At 43.2% G+C, this 21,245-nt stretch overlaps 1 protein-coding gene across 20 annotated transcripts in view; it reads right to left on the reverse strand.

The window, feature by feature from the left end:
* The window catches only part of MAP4 (microtubule associated protein 4), a 131,596-nt gene that overhangs the window by 37,809 nt on the left and 72,542 nt on the right, over positions 1 to 21,245 (reverse strand). For 11 of the 20 annotated variants that reach the window (XM_054594656.1, XM_054594655.1, XM_054594661.1 and 8 more), the window contains exons 4-9: positions 13,195 to 13,317; positions 12,114 to 12,227; positions 9,683 to 9,814; positions 8,060 to 9,130; positions 7,240 to 7,362; positions 1,884 to 5,213 (exon numbers count right to left, since the gene is read on the reverse strand). In XM_054594656.1, the coding sequence (XP_054450631.1) occupies positions 1,884 to 5,213; positions 7,240 to 7,362; positions 8,060 to 9,130; positions 9,683 to 9,814; positions 12,114 to 12,227; positions 13,195 to 13,317 (4,893 nt within the window). The remainder of the gene's footprint in view (positions 1 to 1,883; positions 5,214 to 7,239; positions 7,363 to 8,059; positions 9,131 to 9,682; positions 9,815 to 12,113; positions 12,228 to 13,194; positions 13,318 to 21,245) is intronic. The other 9 variants (XM_054594671.1, XM_054594670.1, XM_054594669.1 and 6 more) reach the window with 1 other exon arrangement.

Raw genomic sequence — 21,245 nt, forward strand, 5'->3', positions numbered from 1 at the left:
GAAGTGGTAAAAGACATTAGGGTATATCCTTACGATGAAATACTATACAGCCATTAAAAAGAGTAAGGCCCGTTTCTCTGCACTGATTTGAAAGGCTCTCTAAAGTAAGTTTACAAAGCAAGGCACACAGCAGTATGTGTGACATGTCTCATTTATATAAAATCAGGAAATAGCTATGCCACACAGCAGTATGTGTGATATGTCTTGTTTACATACAATCAGGAAATATCTATGTCATTGCTTCCTTGTGCATTAAATTATCTGGGAGGATGTATAAGACACTGTGAACACTGGTTGTCTCTGGAGAGGAAAACAGCATCTGCCATGTTTCCTCAAGAATCGGAACAAGTCTCTCTGCAGTTGTTGGAAGATAATGAGCAAAAAGAAATGGCTAGGTTTCAGGAAGTTTACATGTTACCGTCTATCACTGCTGAAATGAAAGAAATATCTATAAACTGAAGTTAAAGAACTGGATAGAACGCTGGAAATCTTAGGGAAGCTGGAAAGCTCCCTATGTTCGACTTCATTTTCTGCCTTGGCAACAAGGTAGCTAATAGAAGGAAGATAAAAACGGAAAAGATGAAAATATCTTATGCAAATAACAACCTTCAGCATTCTCTATTCACACAGCATGTGTTCCGCACTGGGTACAAATTCATGCAGAGCACAAGCTTTACCCAAACAACAAGTCCACATCATGCAGAGCGCCGCCCCACGACCAGGCCCCTCCAAGGGCCTAACTGGCCACCAAGGCCGACTGGTGTTATTTTTTTTTGTTTCATTCTTAATTTCTGGAGTTAGTAGATGTATCATGCAAGCTGGGAAACAGTGATTAAGAAATAGTATTATTTGTAGGCTGTGGAAAACCTCAAAGGCCAGGAACCATTTTTGAAAGGTTAGGCTCAGGAAAGTGAGGATTTTATCAAGAAAAGAAAAGGCTAACATTGCTAAATCTTTAAGGAGTCATCTTTCTTAATCTCCTTCCAACTACCTGATTGATTAGAGTCCCAAATGGCAAAATTATGAGAAATTCCACACGGGCAAGTTTCACAGACATGCCTGTGGATTAGGCAGTTTGGTGGACACAGGCTACGCCCAAAGCTCGGCCCCACCGGCGAGTGTGGGCCGACGGTTGCAAGCCACAAACCTGGTGAGTGCCGTGGCTGCATCACTGAGGGGCCACTTGCCGCCACGAGAAACACACATGAAGCCTGCGCCTACTGATGCCGGCCAGAGGCCGCCACCTCCCCATGAAAGCAGAGCGTTGCACCCTAACCCGGAAACTGGGTATTTACCCCTGCCAGCACAAGACACACACGCAGGGGTGGGCGAGCGTAGGTTTACAGTCAATACAATAATTACACAATAACCCAATAATTAATAATAAGACAACAATAAACTCTGTTTTGCATACTCACAACTGTAAACCTACTTCTTTCCACCCCTGTAAATACTAACAAATAAATTCCTCCACACACGCCTGGATGTGAATGCTCTCTTCTCCTTATACAAAATATTGATTAAAATGTGGCTGTAAACTTTACACATGAAAGGCACACTTTTTAAAAAAATTAAGGGTAGTAGCTGGTGATAGGCCTTCTGCTAAACAATCCATTGTTTGAAATTCAACTTCGCCTAAAACTCAGGGTTCCCTGCTGGGTAAAAAGGCATGCAACCAAGTCACCAGCCTCCTCGTGCTGGACACAAGACATGCCTTGGCTGCAGAAAACACATAATTAGCAGTTACATGTTTTTCATGCCAACAAATCACTGATTAACAAAGATGATTAGAGTCTGGATGGAACCAAAGCACAAGCTCTTTGCCTCTCAGACGTGGACTCAAAAGCCACAAGCACACACACCATCCCAAGGCAGGTTCATACCGCTGGACTTGGCTTGCTTGGCTCTCTCTCGTTCCTGTCCTGTGGATTTCGGCAAAAGTGGAGGAAGTCCTCGGGACTTGGTGGGTCTCATGTAACCTTTCATCGGTTCTGCCACTCTTTTTTCTTCCTTCTTCCCCTCTGCCAGGGCCTTTGATTCAGGTTTTTCTGTCACTTTCTCAGGTGCCTCCAAGATCTTATTGTCGGGTTCTGGGAGTTGAAGACCCGTGGAAGCAGTCACTGCCAACTTATCCATTCCCCTTGAGGGGGTAGCTCCAACTGGGCCATCTGAGAAATCTGCCTGGAGTTCTGGTGTTGGCAAGGAAACGTCTACTTCTGTGACTTTAGAAGCCAGGCTGAGTCCTTCCAATTTCTCCTTTTCACTTTTTGGAGGCGGAAGAGTCACATCCACCTCCTTACTCAAATCGGGTGGGCCCCTAGGCTGTCTACTGTCAGCATTTTGGTCCTCCCAGAAATGGGGCTTTTGTGATTTGTCTCCCAGTAAGTCAGGACTATCAGCTGAAGCAGAACCTTCCTTAGACTCTTTCTTTTCATTTACTGGATACGTGGGAAAATCACTCCTATCTGCACACACGTCTGGGCCTCTGAGCTCACCTGGTAGGCGCTCCGCGGGGAGCCCTTCGGCTAGTTCTGTGATTTTCTCCACCAGAGGCTTAGATGCATCGCCGCGCACTGACTCTGACTCTCTTGCCATGTGCCCTCGGTCTGTCCCTGCCTTCTTTTTCATGGGGTCAGCAAGCCCACCGCTACTCTTAGCACGGTTATCTCCAGCACTCCTCACCGTTTCTGTGGCTGCTGTACAAGCCAAGACACCTCCTCCCATGCCTGCAAAGGGCACAGCGGCGGAGGGAGCCTTGCATCTTCCTTGATCTGAGACTCCATCTTTGCTGCAATTATCTACGGCTGATAATTTGGAAATCTGGGCCGGAGCTGTCTCCTGCCTACTTTCTGCCAAGGTGTCCGGGAAGGAATCACCTTCCTTTACTAACTGAGGGACGGAAGTGGGCAGTTTTTCACAGACTGCTGAATCCACAGCCTTTAGAGGGACTGACTTATTCATCACCTCTGGTGGTGTTCCAGGGCAGGTAAATGTAATATTTCTATTTTCATCCACATAGCCCATTCCTTCAATTCTGGGGTCCCCTGTGGCTTCCATGGGAACATGTCTTTTTGTTGCATCTGTCTTAGTCTCCAAATCATGCTTCTCAGGAAAACTATTTTTAACCTTTTTACTTTTTCCATCATTACTCCTTTTAGTTGGTTTGTCAGCCACTGCACTGTGCCCCTTGGCTGCCTCTGTCTTATGCTCCTCAGGCAGTGCTGAAGGAACAAGTCCTGCCCCCTGGGTTTGGTCTTGGTAGCTCACATCTGTCACTTTGGTAGCTGCGTCACTAACAGCAAAATCCTTGACTGTGTTTGTTTTGTTCCCACTGACAGCCCCAAGCTCAACAGAACTAACCTCCACATTTCTACCCTTTCGGTCATTTACTTCCACTGTGGGGCTACTGGATGTCTGTGAGAACAAAGGTTCATGATTTACAGGGAAAGTGAGTCCTAAGTCCTGGCTTGGATGGGGAGTGCTCCCAGCACCTCCATCTGTCCCTCCAAAAGGTGGGCTGAGGGTTTCTTCTTTGCTCTCCACCCTAGCAGGCTGTGTGGGATAATTATTTTTAAACTTTTTGTTTTTGCCTTCACTGCTTCTTTTTTTAGGCTTTTCAGAAATCCAGGGAGCTGCCTCATGATCTACCCAAGGACACCTTCCTTCTTTGCTCTGGTTACTGACACCCAGATCTATGGCCAAGGCTCCCCTTTCTGCTGTAGCACCGGAAGTCTGAGTCACACCTGACCCAGTTCCCAAAGGAATCAAGGCCTGCGAGGTGTTGGCCACACGAGGGTCAGTTGTCTCCTTGGGATCCCCCATGACCACTGCCTCTGGGAGGTCAGCCGTGCTCCCTGGCTGCCTGGAAAAATCCAGCCCCGGCCCCTCACTCTTAGCCCCAGCGGTCATTCTTTCAGTTTTAGGTGCTGGCTCACTGGGCCCAAGGACAGCGCTGCTGTCCTCCTGCCTGTCTGGAAGGACCGGCAGCTCAGCCCTTGCTCTTACCTTCCCGGAACTAGCTCTCACTCTCCCAGAGGTCCCCCTTCCCTTCCTGCTTTTGCCATCACCTGCCACTCTCTTAAACGGTCCATTCCCTGGCTCGGGAACCTGCACCTTGTCCTGTGGCTGCACAGAAGCCAAGATGCCCATCTCTTGTCTTTGCTTGGGAAAATCTTCCTTGTTAAGTTCTTTTACGTCTGTAGCTCCTGCAGAGAACTCTTGCTGTTTGTCAGTCTGCAGCTTAGCCATTTTCCTTTCATCATTTCCTTCTTTCAGACTACTTTCTAATGTGTTACTTGTTGTCAAAGTGGGTATCAAATTAGGCAGTTCTTTTGCTGCCATAGGTTTTAAAACTTCCCCCACAACCTCTTGGTCCAAGACAGGAAAGCAGCCCTCTTGGGGTCTGACGTTGGAAGGAATTTCTACTTTGTGTGCAGAAACTGTCTGAGGCCCCAGAGGCCCTTTCAGTTTCATCGAGCCCACTGTCTGGCCTTTATCCCCAGGGGTCTCCGCTTGGGGAGCCGTCTGTGGTTTGCATTCATCTCGCTGCAGAGATTTCCTGTCTTGGCTCTGTGGGCCTGACTTGTGACCCTTGACCTCTGCCTCTCCACTCAGCTGAGAACTTACTGCAGCTTTCGGGGGTTCTTCCAAAGGACACAAAGCAACACTGAGGCTTTCTGAGGCAAAGTTCTCCGCTGCCAGTCTGGCTGTTCTGGAGTCAATTTCACACCCCTTTTTCAGGCTTTCTCTGGATGCCGGTCCATGTTCTGTGCCCACAGTGGCAGACAGGCCGGGGAGAACACCCGGCTTCTGTGGGTCGGCTGCAAAGGGATGACCTCTGGGCTCTTTTGCATAGTTATCATCATCCCAAGGTTCCCCAGCCCGGGGTTGAGAATATCTCTTTTGCTTTGGTTTCTTCTTTTTTTTCTTCATCAACATGGCTGTGCTTTCTACATCCCAGGCCTCCCTGCCAAGATCCCTCTGGGGTTCAAGGAAGTCAACATGAAAAGGTTTCCTTGGGTTCCCAGGCTCACCACAGGAAGTGGAACCAGAGACCCAACCCGCCTCAGACAAAGAGCAGGGGCCCAGCCCAGGATCGAGAGTCTTCCGTGAAGAGCCTCCCAGCAGCTCAGGAGGGACCCTGGCGGGCCTGGGCCGGGTGGCCCTGCGGTCACCGGGTCTGCACACGTGTTTGCCTTGTGTGGGAAGGGTACCTGCAATATATGAGGGTGGCCAAGGTTCCAAAAAGAAAACTCCTTGTTATTGTTTCTTTTAAAAAAGTCCATTTAGTGACTCATTTAAGTAGTCTGTTTTCACCAATTCAACATACTAATTCATTTAGAAAAAGGTTTTTTCCCCTGAAACATTCTTCACCCTTAACTGGGACTAGCAAATATTTAACAAAGATGACCACCTCAAGTAAAGACTTTTTTCAAACATATTTACAAAATATTTAAAACTGAAGAAAAATTCAGAGACTTTCTAATCCCTATGTTAAGCACTTACTGCCTATAAAGCTCATCTGATACTTATTTATATGTCATTATTTTTACTAGCTACACAATTCTCAATTCTGCAATAAAATGGTAAGCTCCTGTCTGTTTTTTGTGACATTTATTTATTAATTGAATAAAATAGATATGACCTTGGACAGAATTTATAATTCTAAGAGTCTGTCACCAATATTATACTACTTAATTATCAAACTAACCAGATCAATTCTGGGAAAGGCCAGACTTATGCTACTTTAAAAAAATAAGAAGAAGAAGAAGAAAAGGAAAAGAAAAAAAGATACTGAATTAATCTTTTGGCCAGAGAAAAATTCTCATCATTCCAGAACCAGAGCTTCCTACTTTAAAAGACAAATGTGTTAGATTTCAATGTTCTGGTCCTAAATGTACTTCCCAAAGACAGAGAAATATATACGATGCCAAGTAGGATAATGAATTAAAACACTTGGGATAAACACTCTTGGAAAAGCTTCAGGAAGTCAACTGGTCCAACCTCCTGTCTCCAAGTCAATGCTGCATGGGTCTGAGATCCTAGAAAGAGCACACTGAGAGCAGGTCTAGGACAGCTCTTATCAAGCCTGACCCAATGCAATGACTTCAGGGAATATTAAAATACTTAAACAGTACCTTTTGTTTTTGTCTTTACCCCTCCAAAGTCCTCCAAATCCTACCCTTCATTTAATACTTCAGGTCTATTACTGCTTCTCTCAAAAAAATTGCTAGGTTTTTCCATCCCATAGCATTCATGACATTTAATCCAGCAATTAATCAGCAGCTATTTGGTGCCATCTGTTATACTATTTAATTCAATTATATAAATCTTTAGTTTCAGAGTTCACGCCAGGAACTTCCTGAAGAAGGTCCATCCAGGCTATCACATAATAACACAAGGGCAAGAACACGGACTTAAATACCTATGCATGGTGCATTTCATACACAATAAGAACTAGATAAATCTTTATCGATATGCTGAGTCACTAGAATAACGTTTTTTAAAAATCCAAACGTTTATTCTGCTCCTTCTCAGTGCTACAGTATGCGAAGCACTAGAGACTGTACGTAAAATAAGCCAAGGCCCTGCCCTCTAGTTTGCATTCTCATCGGGCACGGAACAGGAAGCAGAGAATCAAGCTGATAGGGTCAAGCTGCACACGGTTCTGGCTTACAATAAAAAACATGTAATTTTTAAGTTCATTGAACAATCGAGCTTTAAATTAGAAAGTATCTGACGGCAGTGCCTCTCAAAGTTTAATGATACATAAGAATCATCTGGAAAACTTGTCAAAATGCATATTATGGTTCTGAAGGTCTGAGGTGGAGCCCGAGATCACGTATTTCTCACGCTCCCAGACAGTGCTGACGCTGCTGGGCTGTGACACGCACTGACACGAGCAAGGTTTACAGAACACTGCAGTACGCCTCTGAGCAAACTGAGCAAGGTGAAATAACCTGCTTATGACGACAAGGGACAGAACAGTGAACAGCTGACCTGTATTAAAACGTAGGGGTCCTGTGCTGACATAGTGACCACTTAAAAGTATGTATCAGGCTGACTTTCTGTCTAAACAAGACAAAACCTGTCTGAAAAAGTGACCTAGCCTCAGAAATGGTCCTGCTGATCACCATCACACGACTAGGGACAATCATAGGCTACCTAGGGCTACCACCACAACCCCATTACTCCCAGTTTCAGTGGTTCCAGAGAGTCCACTTCATTTTCCTAACTTACCTGAGGTCTCTGAAGGAAGCTCAGAAGGTTGGCTACTGAATGGTTTCTTTTGCTCTAGTTTCTCTAACACAGATGCCCCATCTGTTGGCAAGTTGAACTTTTGGCCCGTGGCTGTGACTGGTTCTAAAGGTAACAGTAAAAACCACACAGGTTTCAGAGAAGCACAATCCAGCTATTTCTCTACCTTCCAGAAACTGCAAACAGGGATAGTGGTTGAGGAATAAAGGATGCTCCTCTTAGGGCAGCTGAAACGTGCAGTGGTAGTAGGAAGGGGGAGTTGGAAGGGCTTTTGTTTTTAAGGTGGGGAACAAGAACAAGACATTGTTCTTTTTTGTAACATACATACAAAAAAAGAAATGTATGTATGTTAGTGGGAATGACTCAATGTAATGGGGCAAAAACTGGTGAGAAGCAGGAAAGGAGAGAACAACGAGGGCAATATGCCTAAGTAGGCAAGAAGAGATGAGGCCTAGCATAACACAGAGCGCTAGCCTTAATCAGAAACTGGGACATTTACTTCCAGTAACAGAAGAGACAGAGTCTGGATACAGACTCAGTAGTTAGGCAGATAAGGTAGGAGAGGTTGTAAATGTCCCCTCTTACTGCTTATTGACCTAAAATAAAAATAAGATCAGCAAAGATAAGGATGAAGAAGGCGTTGGGGGAGGGTGAAGGTGAGAAACGGTTGTTTGGGGCAGTAGAACGTGTATAGATTTGCAAAGTATTGTCTTGTCTTTGCCTGGCATGAGGCTTATCCCTTGCCCTTCTGGAGACTACACCCTGGCAGAGAGAAATACTGACAGTAAATGTAAGTCCGTACCTGGTGAAGTGGTGGAAGTAGGTGCAGCCGTGGAAGTAGGTGCAGCCAAATGCCCCTCATTCTGGAGGGATTCTAACCGGGAATCCTCACGTACTTCTCCCTGTGATCGTACAGCTTCCATGTCCTTAACTGGAACTGGTGACCCCTCTGTTTCTGAGGGTGGTACAACATCCTTAGCCAGGGTCATCTCTGTTTTGGGTGGTGAAGCCATTTCCTTGACCAGGGCCACCTCTGTTTCTGGGGATGGAGCTACGTCCTTGACCGGGGCCACCTGTGTTTCTGGGAATGGAACCATGTCCTTGACCGGGGCCACCTCTGTTGCTGGGGATGGAGCCATGTCCTTGACCGGGGCCACCTCTGTTGCTGGGGATGGAGCCATGTCCTTGACCGGGGCCACCTCTGTTCCTGGAGATGGAGCCATGTCCTTGACCGGGGCCACCTCTGTTCCTGGGGATGGAGCCATGTCCTTGACCGGGGCCACCTCTGTTCCTGGGGATAGAGCCATGTCCTTGACCGGGGCCACCTCTGTTCCTGGGGATGGAGCCATGTCCTTGACCGGGGCCACCTCTGTTTCTGGGAATGCAGCCATGTCCTTGACTGGGGCCACTTCTGTTTCTGAGGACAAGGCCAGCTCCTTGGCTGAGGATATCTCTGAGGGCGATACAACGTCCTTAGCCAGTGCCACCCCCATTTCTGAGAGTGATCCCATGCCCTCAGCTGGGGCGAAATCCATTTTTCTAAGCGGTGCCCTCTCTGTTTCTTTGAATAGTGTTCTGTCGTTGGCTGGGGTTTCCTCTGTTTCCATAGGTAGTACCACATCCTTAACTATGGACATATCTGATTCGATGGATGATTCCATGCCCTTGGTAAATGCCACATCTTCTTTGGTAAGTGGTTCCATGTCTTTGGCCAACGCCACCTCTGTTTCTGTGATCGGTGTCATGTCTTTAGCCAGGGTCACCTCTGTTTCTCTAGATGGTGCCATGTCAGCAGCCTTCAGTCCCGTCATTATCTCCAATGCTTCTGTTGGTGCCCTCTCTTCTGATGCCATTTCTACCCCCTCGGTTGGCCCTAAGGGAAGTATGTTGGAAATTTAGGACCCATCACTGTCTGCTCGTAGCTCTGCATTCAAAACACACTTTCTGAAAGCACAGAAATACCTGATTTTTTGTGACTCTAACACCCTAGACATAACAAAGAAGTCATCCAATTAATGCATCTGTACCTACTCTGACAGTCCCAATACTTAGAAAGATAGGCTACTAGGAGAACAAGTAGTGGAGGAGAAAAGGCAAAGGAGAGAGGAAAAAACCAAGATTAAAAAAAACAAACAACAACACACAACGCAGTTAGTGTCAGAAAGGGGACCTGTGGAGCCCCAGAAGTTTAAATCTGCACTGAATTAAAAAGGGATTTGCTCTGCCCATTAATCCCAAGTCTTATATCTCAACTACAACTTCATTCCTCTAGCTGTAAAATCAGTAAAAAAGTTTAAGAACATTGGTGATCATTCTAACATTTTTATCTATAGTGCTGTACGCTGCTAAAAAATACATCTGACGACTTCTACTGATTATTGATACTGTAAGCACAAACTGATAAAGAGAGGTTCTAATGACTTACCTGTTATGAACTGCAGAGATTGTGTGGCCTCCGGGGAAATGAAGGCCCCCGCATGGGGAAAGTTTGGGGGTCCCACAGGACAGATCTGAGGTACAACCACTGCAGGAGCAAATGTGTCGCAGGGAAACAAATCTAATTTGAAACAAACAAACATATGTTTAAAACTCAGTCAACATTGGGGGGAAAGGCATCTGATATTTAAAATAAGCTTTATGTATTTCCATAAAGATGCAGACCTAAGGACCGATGAAAAACAAAGCAAGAAAGTTTTAAATTAAATACTGCTGACATTCTCCAGTTTATGGCTAATGAACAGTCTGTGTTGTATCACCATATCCCTGTAGTGCATATACCAACCTTCTAGAGTTTATTACAAAGATTCGAAAACCCAAGATTGAACTCTAGCTCCAACATCACAAATACATCAAAATGTATAGTAAGGAATTGTGGATTTTAATTTTCTCACCCATGAAAAGAGATTAATATCTACCTTTCCAACATTAGAAGACAATTTTGTGGTAATGCTTTGTAAATTATAAGAACTAAACAATGTCAAAGGATTATTATGCTGTTCACTGCTAGACTTAATAGAGGATTTAATAACCCCTTGCCATTAAGATTATTACAATTTAGCTAGAAAGGCAAGATCTTTCACATAAATAAGATACAAAACATGTATTATGAACTAGGTGACATAAGAGTTTAAAAACAACCACAAGACCCAGAATAGTCACAAAAGGCTTCAGAGGAGAAACAAGAGCAGGAAAAGAGAGGAGAATAGTCCATTTCAAGGATGGAGAACATTGAGCCAAAAAAAGAAAAAAAGGTATGAAGATGCCAACAGGACAAGAATGTTTCTTAGACTGAGATTGTCTGATTCAAACAGAGCTTGCATACCAGCAGGGGAAAATAAAATTACAACAAACAAACAAAGGGGGAAAATTCTGGAAAGTGAGAGAAGTTTAGACTTCAAGAGACCAAAAAAGAAAGAAAGAAAGAAAGAAAGAAAGAAAGAAAGAAAGAAAGAAAGAAAGAAAGGAAGGAAAAGGTGCCTGAAGGTCTTCATCAGAAGAATGAGATGACAAATTCAGAACAGGGACTGAGGGTGATCAATATCGCCGGTCTACTCAGAATAAGTTTTACAGACGGGAGCAGGAATTCTGTTAGAAAATTACTCAGGTGGTCTAGATATGAAAAGTCAGGGTTTTTCACTGGGGAAAAGCAGAGGGAGCATCAAGTGAGAGAAGAAAGGTGCTGTAAAGAAAGAAGTCAATGCAACTAAATGACTCATTAGCTAGTGAGCTGGAAAAAAACAGGAGTCAAAGCCAAAATCAAAGTATCAGGAGACTAGATGGATAGCATCAAAGTCAATTCATTTGATATCCTTCTCCCGAGAGTCCAAAGAAAGCCTACGTGAAACATTATTAGCCAGGTATTTACAAATACAGAATTATGCACATTGTTTGAAGTGGAACTTACTGATGCTGGGTACCGAGAGGTACCAGAATATGTCACCCCAAAATATGCCTCTTCGACTGAAAAATTATTTTGAGCTGAAGGCAATTAAGTAGAAGCAAACCCCCAAAAAAGCTCCCCTCTCTTTGCCTGGAGGCAGGATATAAATTCTCCTTTTACTGGAGATGAAATTCTTACCAGCCCAGTCAGTGCACGAGAGCAACCTGCACACAAATCTACTAGTTCCCTCCTGTGCACGTCCCTTCCCAGGCTTCCGCTCTTGGAAGCCTAAAACTGCTTTTCTTTGTCCTGTCATTCCTCTACACATTTATTGGGGGTTTTTTGTTGTTGTTGAAGATGCTACAGAAACAGAAAGTCTAAGCAGCCACCTTGAGTTCCTTTCCTTTTGTGTGATGTATGCTACATGTGTTAATAGACTGTTCTCTTGCTAATCTTTTTGTTAGAGTCCAGCTAAAAACCTAAGATGAGTAGAAGTCAAGTTTTGTTTCACCTACAATATCCTGGCCGCACTCATGTTAAAAGTTATACAAAAGTAGAAATGAGGATACTACTAATTTCTAACTAGATCTGTTAATGCTCACTATGTAATGTATGCTGTGTGAAGTGCTTCTGTGTAATTTAACCATCACTGCACCTTTCAGGTAGGAACTGCTGTTGGCCCCATTTTATAGATAAAGAAACCAAAGGCAGGGAGGACGAAACTTGCCCCGGGCCATGAGGTAGTATACACGTGGAGACAGAATCTGGCCATCAGATATAGGACTCAAGACCCTAGGACAGCCTGTGAGCAGCCCGGAGAGCCCAAATGAGGTCTCTCCTATGACTGATCTGGAAAGCGCGCTGTCCCAGCCAGAATCCCGAAGCATGAGCTTGTTTAGTGGTTTACTTCAAAGGTGATGGGGTAAAGGCCACATTGTCTCAAGTTAAGGAGTAAACCCAGCTGGAGAAGTCCTACCATAACTGTCTTTCAGGGGATCGTTCTGTTGTGTAAAGGCTGGAGCACTGGTTGGTGCACCGGGGAAAGAGAGCAAATCTTCCAGGTGGTCATCATGGTGCATCTTAAAGGGATCTGGAATAAAGAAGGGGTCAAAACTCAATCCCACTGAATACAACTCCAAAGAAAGCATTCCTTATTACCCAATGAATACTGATTAGTTACACGTGCGTTGTCAATAGTACGTTAAATTGAGATGATGTCACCGTACCTGGTAAGAAATCAATAAATATTCACTAATTCGAAACTAGCTTTGAGTATGTTATAAGTTTGATGGTCAAAAAAACAAACAAACATACATGAGTGCAAACAATAACTTGAGCTCTCAAGCTGGTTAACTCTGACATGGAGGCCCTGCAGCTGCTGCTTGGAGGCCCTTCTGCAAGCCCCACCTTCCGCCACTTCCAGGTCTCGACAACCCCAGGAGCCTTTTTGTCTCCATAGATCAATCTGAATTTATAAAAAACTCAGTGTGAGTCCTGGTTTTCTAGTCTGTCAAATAAGGACAATATATAGCTGGCAGAGTTAGGTAAAACACATACAATATGTCTATAAAGCCTGCAGCACTGTGCCTGGCGCCGATCGGCCTTCAACCAGTGGTGCTGTCGCACGCAGACTCCCCATGGGGCGGCGAATGCACGACGCAGCGCACAGACCGTGTGCCGCGGGGCTGTGCGCCTGAAACCTGTACAATTTTGTTAACCAGCATCACCCCAAAACATTCAACAAAAAGGAAAAACAAATAGTGCTATTATTATAATAATTTCTTTTGGAAGAATTAAGTTTCGGTGAATATGAATTTCCGTTAATTTACTCAAAACAGGTTTTGAAAGGGTGAGAACCAGAGACACATGTGCCTAAGAGGACGAGATAAACGGAGAGGAATGAGGGTCACCTAAATGTCCAGAGGTTAACAATCGCACCTTGACTGTGCTTTACAAGCGATATTTAGGCTAAAATGCTTTATCTGAGTAGTGGCTGTGGCTTTCTCACGCTTATGTCATAGCTCGCATTCGGCAGTCACAGACAAGCCTGCACTTACCAGCCTGGAGAGGATTCATCACTTGCTCGGGTTCAAAGCAAAAGTTTGTATTTTCTGGCCAGCTCTGGTTGTTCTGATACCCCTGGTAGGCCATTTTCTCTTCAAGGAATTCAGTTGGAGACCCTGCAAAGAGAAACATGATACAAAAGTTACAAAGTACCACTGTTTCTCCTTCCACTAGAGTTTTTTTCTGTTAAGCATTACAGCTAGTACAATATAACACAATCATACCTGCTAGTGCCTTTGACAAAAACTTTAAATTGGACAAAATTGTCGAAAGCATCATTTCAAGTCACTGGAATTAAAAAAAAAAAAAAAAAAAAGGCCATATCTAAAGAAACAGGGAGCTATACCACGTGTACGAATGGCAGGCTCCATGCTCTTCAGATGGCAATTCTCAAACTGGCCAATAGAGTAAAGGCAGTTACATTAAAAATCCCAGCAGAGTTTTTTTAAGGTACCAACAACATCATTCCATATTTTATATGGAAATGCAAAAAACACAGAAAAGCCAAAACAAATTTGAAAGAAAAGCAAGTTTTTCTGATTTCAAAGGCTACTATAAATGTACAATAACCAAGCCTGTGTGGTAGAGACCACACAATAGATAAAATGGAACAGAACAAAGGTCAGAAACAAAACCTACACAGTGGTGGTCAACTGGTTTTTAACAAAGATGACAATATAATTCAGTGGGGGAAAGAATACATTTGTTTCAACAAATGGTGCAGAAATAGCTGAATACTTACCTCACACCATAAACAAAAACTAACTCCAATTGATTAAAGACCTAAATGTAAAGAACTAAACTAAAAAAACTTAACAGAAGAAAACATAGGAGAAAAATTTCTGTGACTCTGGATTAAGCAAAGATTTCTTAGACATGTCACCAAAAACACGACTCACAATTCATAAGATTTAAAAAATTTAAATCTTTTGCTTTTCAATGATACCATTAAGAAAATGAAAAGAGAAGCCAAAAACTGGGAGAAAATATTTGCAAATCATGTATCTAATAAAGGACTTGAATGCAGAAGAGATTAAAATCTCTCATAACACAATTATAATTACAATCTACATTAGATACGTTTTAACAAGTTCACTTACCACACTAAAAACATAATATTTAAACATAACTTAAATATTCGTACATATAGTGTTTAATCAAAACTGTTTAGGCATTTAATATGGAAGAAATAGCTATTTAACTTTTTTGTTACTTGCAATGAACTGTGTGTACAGTTTTTATTTTCTGTTTCCCTATATTTTGTTTGGTCTAATTATATGTTTATTAAAATCTTCTTTGTTGAATCTAATAATAAAAAACTGAGACTTGAAAAAGAATCTCTTACACAATTATAAGTCAACTTAATTTTAAAATGAACAAAGTGTCCCAATGGATGTTTTCACCAAAGAAACCATATAGATGGATAATACGCACATGAAAAGAAGCTCATCGTCCTGAGTCCCCAGAGAAATGCAAGTTAAAATCTCTAGGAGAGGCCACGGCCGGGGAGCCCAGTGGGTTAGAGCGCTGTCCTGATGCGCCAAGGTTGTGGGTTCAGCCTCTGGCCGGGCCATGTACAGGCAGCAACCAGTGAGTGCATCAATGAGAAGAGCAACAAAATCATGGTTTCTCTCTCTTTCTCTCCCTCTCTCCCATTCATTCCCCCTCTTTTCTCCCTTTCAAATCAATTTTTTAAAATCCCTATGAGATACCACTACTGCTAACCTCAAGGCAAACCGGGATGGGGAGCGGCAGGACTGCCCCTCCTTCAGGATGGCCCCCTCTCAGGCCGCCTACAGGAGCACACTGTCCCCTTCGAGGGTGCCCTTCATTTTCATGGCATCATTTAAACCTGATTTCACTGCCTTGCAATGGTTTAGGGAAAGAGAAGAGAAGATGAATGAAACCTAATAATTTATCCTAGATGTGCTCTCCTTCAGGAATATCTTCTGAGAGGACCTTAGATAGCTGAGGATTATTTTATTTTCATTATTCTGGACTGAATGATTTAAGTTAATAAATTCACACAATATACCAAACTTCTTGGTAAGGGGTTTACATTTAGTATAAAAAGGATTGGGAGCCCCAAAAGAATTCAAACAATAGCCTATCATTTCATCTTTTTAAAAGATTGATTGATTGACTGAACAAGGAGAAGGGAGGCAGAAAAGATAGGGAGAGAAACACTGATCAGTTGCTTCCACGCACTCTGCCTGGGGACCAACCCCACAACCCAGGCATGTGCCCTGGCAGGGAATCGAACCAGTGACCTTTCACCTTGCGGGACGTCACCCAACCCACTGAGCCACACTGGTCAGGGCAGCCTAGCATTCCTAAAATAAACTTTAAAAGGCTAATGATTTTGTTTCTATTTCTTACTCTTCAGTAAAAGCCCACAACTCTGCATCAGAGAAGTGGGTACATTTTTCTCTCATGTCCTGGAGAAGGAAGGGGCACACCCCTGGCTTTAAGGTGCAGATGGTACTGGTCACCCCACACAGAGATGCTGCAGCACAGCCCAGAGCGGCTCTCAGGAACAGAGCTGAGAACAGCCAGCCTCCGCTGACGGGATCACTAATGAGTGTGTCTGACAGAGGCTCGCCCCTGCATCTTCATTCACTGCTACTGACCTAGATTCCCTCCTCAAAAATCCACAGCAGGAGCAGGCAAGCTCCCTTGCAGCAGCAACAACCTTCAGAATAAATGTGTGTGTGCGCGTGCATGTGCGCATGTGTTTAGCATAACTGTAATCCAGCGTTTATTTCAGTAAAAGAATGAAAAATGAAGTTCAAAACAAAAAGCAGCTTACACAATGCAATGGAAACAACCCCACATATCCGAGCTTTCCTATAAAAGTAAAATGGGAAAAGATAGGGGCCAGTTTCTATTTTTGGGAAATTGGGGCATTTAACAGAAAAGGCAAGTGACTAAAATATTAAAAGTACCAACAGATTAAGTAGTAATATCTATATGTCAAAGCCAGAATAATTCTATCAGGTTAGATCTACTGCAAGTGCAAATAAAACAAGGGCTTTTAATAAAACAGAATACAAAAATTCATTGTTTCAGAGTCTACATTGCAACAACCTTTAAGAAACCACCATCTGTCAAGATTTGATATCAAATCAAAAGAATATCCAGTTACCTGGGGAGAAAAAACTATCAAAATACTCCCCTTAAGGACATACACATGCGAAGCGAAGCTTCTTCACCCACTGCAACTCAAACAGCAAGCTGTGACGGCCTGAACGCACAGGTAACGTCTGCTATTGCAGCAGACATTAAAGAGATGTAGAGAAATGTAAAACACAGGCTTCGCTACTAAACTCTTTTTTGGGGGAAGCATGTATCACTCTTCTAGCAACTTCCACCAACAGCTGCCTCCCCCACTCGCCAGGGTCAAAGTTTGGGCCTCACCATGTTTTTGTGACAGCAACTGAGCCATCTGAGAAAGCAAAAGTACATAATACAGTATTTCATTAAGGATTAAACTGTATGGCGATGTTTAAATTACATGGAAAGAAAATTAATGATGGCAAGTGAGCTTCACTGAAAAGACAGAGCAATTTCAGAATATATTTTCAATTATTGTTGTTTATTGAGTTTACTGTCGTTATTTTAAAACAACAGCTCAAAAGTCTCTCTATTTTAGTATCTAGTTTGGGAAATACCGACAGATATGACCCATATAAACAAAAGTTCTTTGAGGTCATTCATAATTTTACAGTTTTATTGAGGTACAATTGATAGAAAATAAGCTGCACATATTTCAAGTGCAGAGTTTGATAAATTTCAACATACATATGCTATCACCTCAAAGGTGAACATATTCATCCCCCTCAAAAGTTTCCTAATTTTTAAGCATGAAAACTGTCTTGATAGTAAAAAGTTTGGAACTGATGACTTAGGAGTATTTAGAGACATTATCCATAGAGAACACTGCTATTTATCTAGAGAGACAAATAAAAAGATAAAGAAGCAGGGGGAAAACAAAACACTATAGATTGGAGCAGAAGACTCAGGTATACTAGGTTCCAGATCTTTGGAGATACCTTAGTTAACTGATTTAATGACTATGAACCTCAACAGTCTCAACTATATCATGAAAGGATTGTACTAGTATCTGGTCTCCAAGCTGCCCACCAGTTCTGAAAGTCTCTCAGTCCACATCCCTACCTGCTGCATCACAGACCCCTGTATCACCCTTCCGGCAACTTCCACCAATATCTGCCTCCCCCACTCGCTAGAGTCAAAGTTCGGGCTTCACAATGGTTTTGTGACAGCAGCTGAGCCATCTGAGAAAGTACGTAATACAATATTTCATTAAGGGCTAAACTATATGATGATGTTTAAATTACATGGAAAGAGAAGAAAATTAATGTTGGCAAGCAACATTCACTGAAAAGACGGAGCAATTTCAGAATATATTTTCAATTACTGTTGACACTGTAAGAAACATATGTGAGAATCTCTTAATTATTATTACAAAGATAAAACAAAATTGACCAGGGAAATAATATATGTACATTCTTACATATATTATAGGATGATAAAGCAACTCTGGTAAAAAGTTATTGGTAAATCTAAAAAAAAAATACAAAAACTCTCTGGTTTAGTCTATTCTTCCCATTTTTTTTTTTTTTTGTAAATTTGAAATTATTTAAAAAATTGCCAAGTGACAGAAGAAAGCTAACCCCCTCAGATTTTCAGCCAACTCTACTTTTTACAATAGAAGTTCTGATTTAACTATATTAGGATGTCTTTCTTCCCTAAACAGGCAAAAACAGCCCACCAACTTTCCTGATTTTAAATTAAGGGTACCTCCTCACATCCCTACAGTAGCTGGGGGACTGTCACCCCCCCCACTCCCGCCCCGAGTTCAGAATTCTAACAACATCTGAAAACACTGACACATTCACTGACAATCTCTAGCAGGACCGAGATGTGACCTTTGGGCTAACAGTTTCATTTTGGTTCACAATAAAACAAACAAGCACACTTGTCTTGCAAATGTCCGGAGAGACTACACAGTATGCTTGTTTAGCTTCAACCAGGGATCCTGCAGGCTGCTTTCCAGAGCGGGCACAGGAATGAGATGCCACCGTGAGACCGGAATACAGCCTGGGCCGGCAGAAGTTAGCTGTGCCACACTGTTTTCAGTGGTTCCTTCTACCTCCCAGACACTGGATTTACTATCATACTGAATGTACACGATAAAACTGTGTTTCTACACAGCTTCCTTTCTCATTCGCCAAAGAGGTTCTCAGATAAACTCTCCAGCATCCTCCATCAACACTTAAGTTCTTACTTGAGACAATGAAATTTTTCGACTGCCCCTTTCCTCTACTGCAAACTTAATTATATGAGTTCGTCATTACTTCTTTCCTTCCTACTTATGAGGGAAGTGTAATCCTCCGCCTTCATTTTTTTTAATTTGGGGGAAAAAAGCTAAACCCGAGAGTATGAGAACTCTGTATCACTCTCCTTTCTAAGGGCAGCCCTTATGCAAGTCTGCCCTTTATTACCTCCCTTGCGATCCAGCCCTCCAACCTCCTAGGCTTGCTTTTTCACCCCTTCTTTGCTCCCTTCTCCTCCTTTGGCTATAAGTAAAACTAAATCTCTAGCATCTTTAAAATACAAACAAAATCCAAACTGCGTTAAAGAAAAAATTCCCCTATGAAAGAATCTATGAATTAGATTCCAACTTTTAAAAACCAGCTATTTGAAGACAAAAGAAATAACTGGGAGAAGTGTTGGACCTTTACAGACACGTATTCTCCAACCCAGGCCTGGGGGACAGGCGTCCACGACAAAGGCAGGCAGCCACAGAGGTTTTCTAAGGCGCAGGCGGAGGCTCCCCTCGCTAATGTGTTCCTCAGTGCCTTGGTTGAAGGAGCGTCTTCTGGGCCTTCACGTGCAACTTAGGTCACGTGTAAACCATCTATTCCGTGGTTTCTGTCTCCCTAAGCCTTTGAGTCCCTCCCTTTATGTCTTGCCAGGGAAGCTTTGGCATCTTTACCTCATTAAACATAGGTCCCTTGTTGAGTCCAAATTCCAGTATACCAACTGAGCAATCTGCCAGAGCCACTTCCAGCCCAATACAGAATTACATTCTACCCTCCCCGGTCGAAGATCCTTAGAACATACTACTACACACATTCACCCAGGTTTCTGCCAATATATCATATTATTACTGGAGTACTGCGAATATTGTAAATATTTTAGGCTTTGAAGGCCATATAGTCTCTGTCCCAATACCGGTGAGCAACATGAGTTTGAATTGCATGGTTCCACTTCGATGCAGGGTTTTTTTTTCAATAAATACTGTAAAGTATTTTCTCTTCCTCATGCTTGCCTTAACCTCTTCTCTTTTCTATCTTACTTTTTTTGTAAGAATACAGTATATAATATGTATTACATATAAAATATGTGTTCATAGACTGTTTATGTTATCAGTAGGGCTTCCAGTTAACAGTAAAATGTTAGTAGTTAAATTGGGGGGAATCCAAAGTTATACATAGAAATTGGACTGAGTCGGGGGGAGGGGTCAGCCCCTACCTCCCATGTTGTTCAAGGTTCGACTGTACTCAACTAATGCCGCTGCAGCAGCAAAGCAGCCACAGATGATACATAAACAAATAAAGCACGTCTATGTCCAATAAAACTGTATAGACAATGAAATGTGAATTGCACATAATTTTCAAATGTTACAGCCATATAGTCTTTGTCACAGCCCCAAGTGAGTTCCCTGATTTCAACAGGGATTATGGGATCCTAGAAAAGTAGAAGCCAAGTGATAGCACTTACTGCCAAGGCAAGGTGGCGGCCCTACCCTCACAGGCAGCAGGGCTGCGTCATACCCAGAATGCCCCGGATCACCAGGGTCTTTCCTACGGCAGTTACTTGGCCACAGTGTTCCACAGGCAGCGGACCCACACACGGATCGACCTACGCCACAGGCAAAATCTCCACTTCTGATACTAACCACCACTCTTGTAAAGTTAGTCTATCATCCAGTCTCCAGACCCAAGTCAGTTCACAAACCCAGAGCCTGTTCAGGAAGGACCCTGCATTGTTCCCACAAGTACAGACTGCGGATCCTCCCCCGAGCTTCCCAAAAGGCCATTTACTAGAGTGACTGTGGATTGGAAAAAAGGAAATACCCAGACCTTTTGGGGATGACTAATTCCCGGGGACCCAAAATGCCACTGCGGTTTACCAAAGGGAGGGCTAACAGAGCGCTGAGCTCAAGTCCAACTCACAGTGGACACACTACTTTGTGGCTATTTCCTCAGTTCCCGCATGACCTGGAAACAGACATACTTGACAGCAGGCCAACTCCCATGCTGGCTCCCCACTACCAACTAGCTGGCCCAAATGACATTATGGAAGGGGCTAAATGGCAACCCACTAGAACTTCCCTTCTAAACCAAGATATTTAACCAGAACGCTAGGAAATTAAAGAGTTTAATGCCACTATCAAAGACTTGAAAGAAACAAAGACGGTTATATCCGTCACATCCCCATTTAACTAGTCTGGCCTCTGCAGGAGTCAGAAGGATGTGGTGCCTGGCTGCGAGCCATCTACCTTACCTAGGACACATCCCACCTCATAACTGAGGCCCCAGGTGTGAAGCCCTCACTGGAGCAAGCTCGGGCCTGGCGCACGTTCTCCCTGCCGAGAGGCAACGGCCGTCAGAAGCATTTCGCCCTTACCTGGACTCGAGCCTTGCCTCAGAGCTGCGTCAACTCTACCATCGCACAGCTCGGAGACCTTGAACATTATGACATTCCAAAATGTCACACTAGCCCACTACACTGACATTATGCTAACTGGGTCTGATGAGTACCAAGCAACAAATACAGATAATGCTTCAGGAAGAGGACTGGAGATAAGCCACAAGAATCTGAGGGCCCTTCTCATCAATTAAGCGTTTAGAATAAATGTCCTGAAGCAAGTCAACATTTCCCGTCCAAAAGGAATGATAAGTTACACCATCAACAATGTAAAAAGAGGTCCAATGCTTAGAAGGCTGCAACATAT

Source organism: Pteronotus mesoamericanus, unplaced genomic scaffold, assembly GCF_021234165.1.
Source record: "Pteronotus mesoamericanus isolate MK-2021 breed Mesoamerican mustached bat unplaced genomic scaffold, CSHL_Meso_final scaffold_533, whole genome shotgun sequence".
NCBI classification, from domain to species: Eukaryota; Metazoa; Chordata; class Mammalia; order Chiroptera; family Mormoopidae; genus Pteronotus; species Pteronotus mesoamericanus.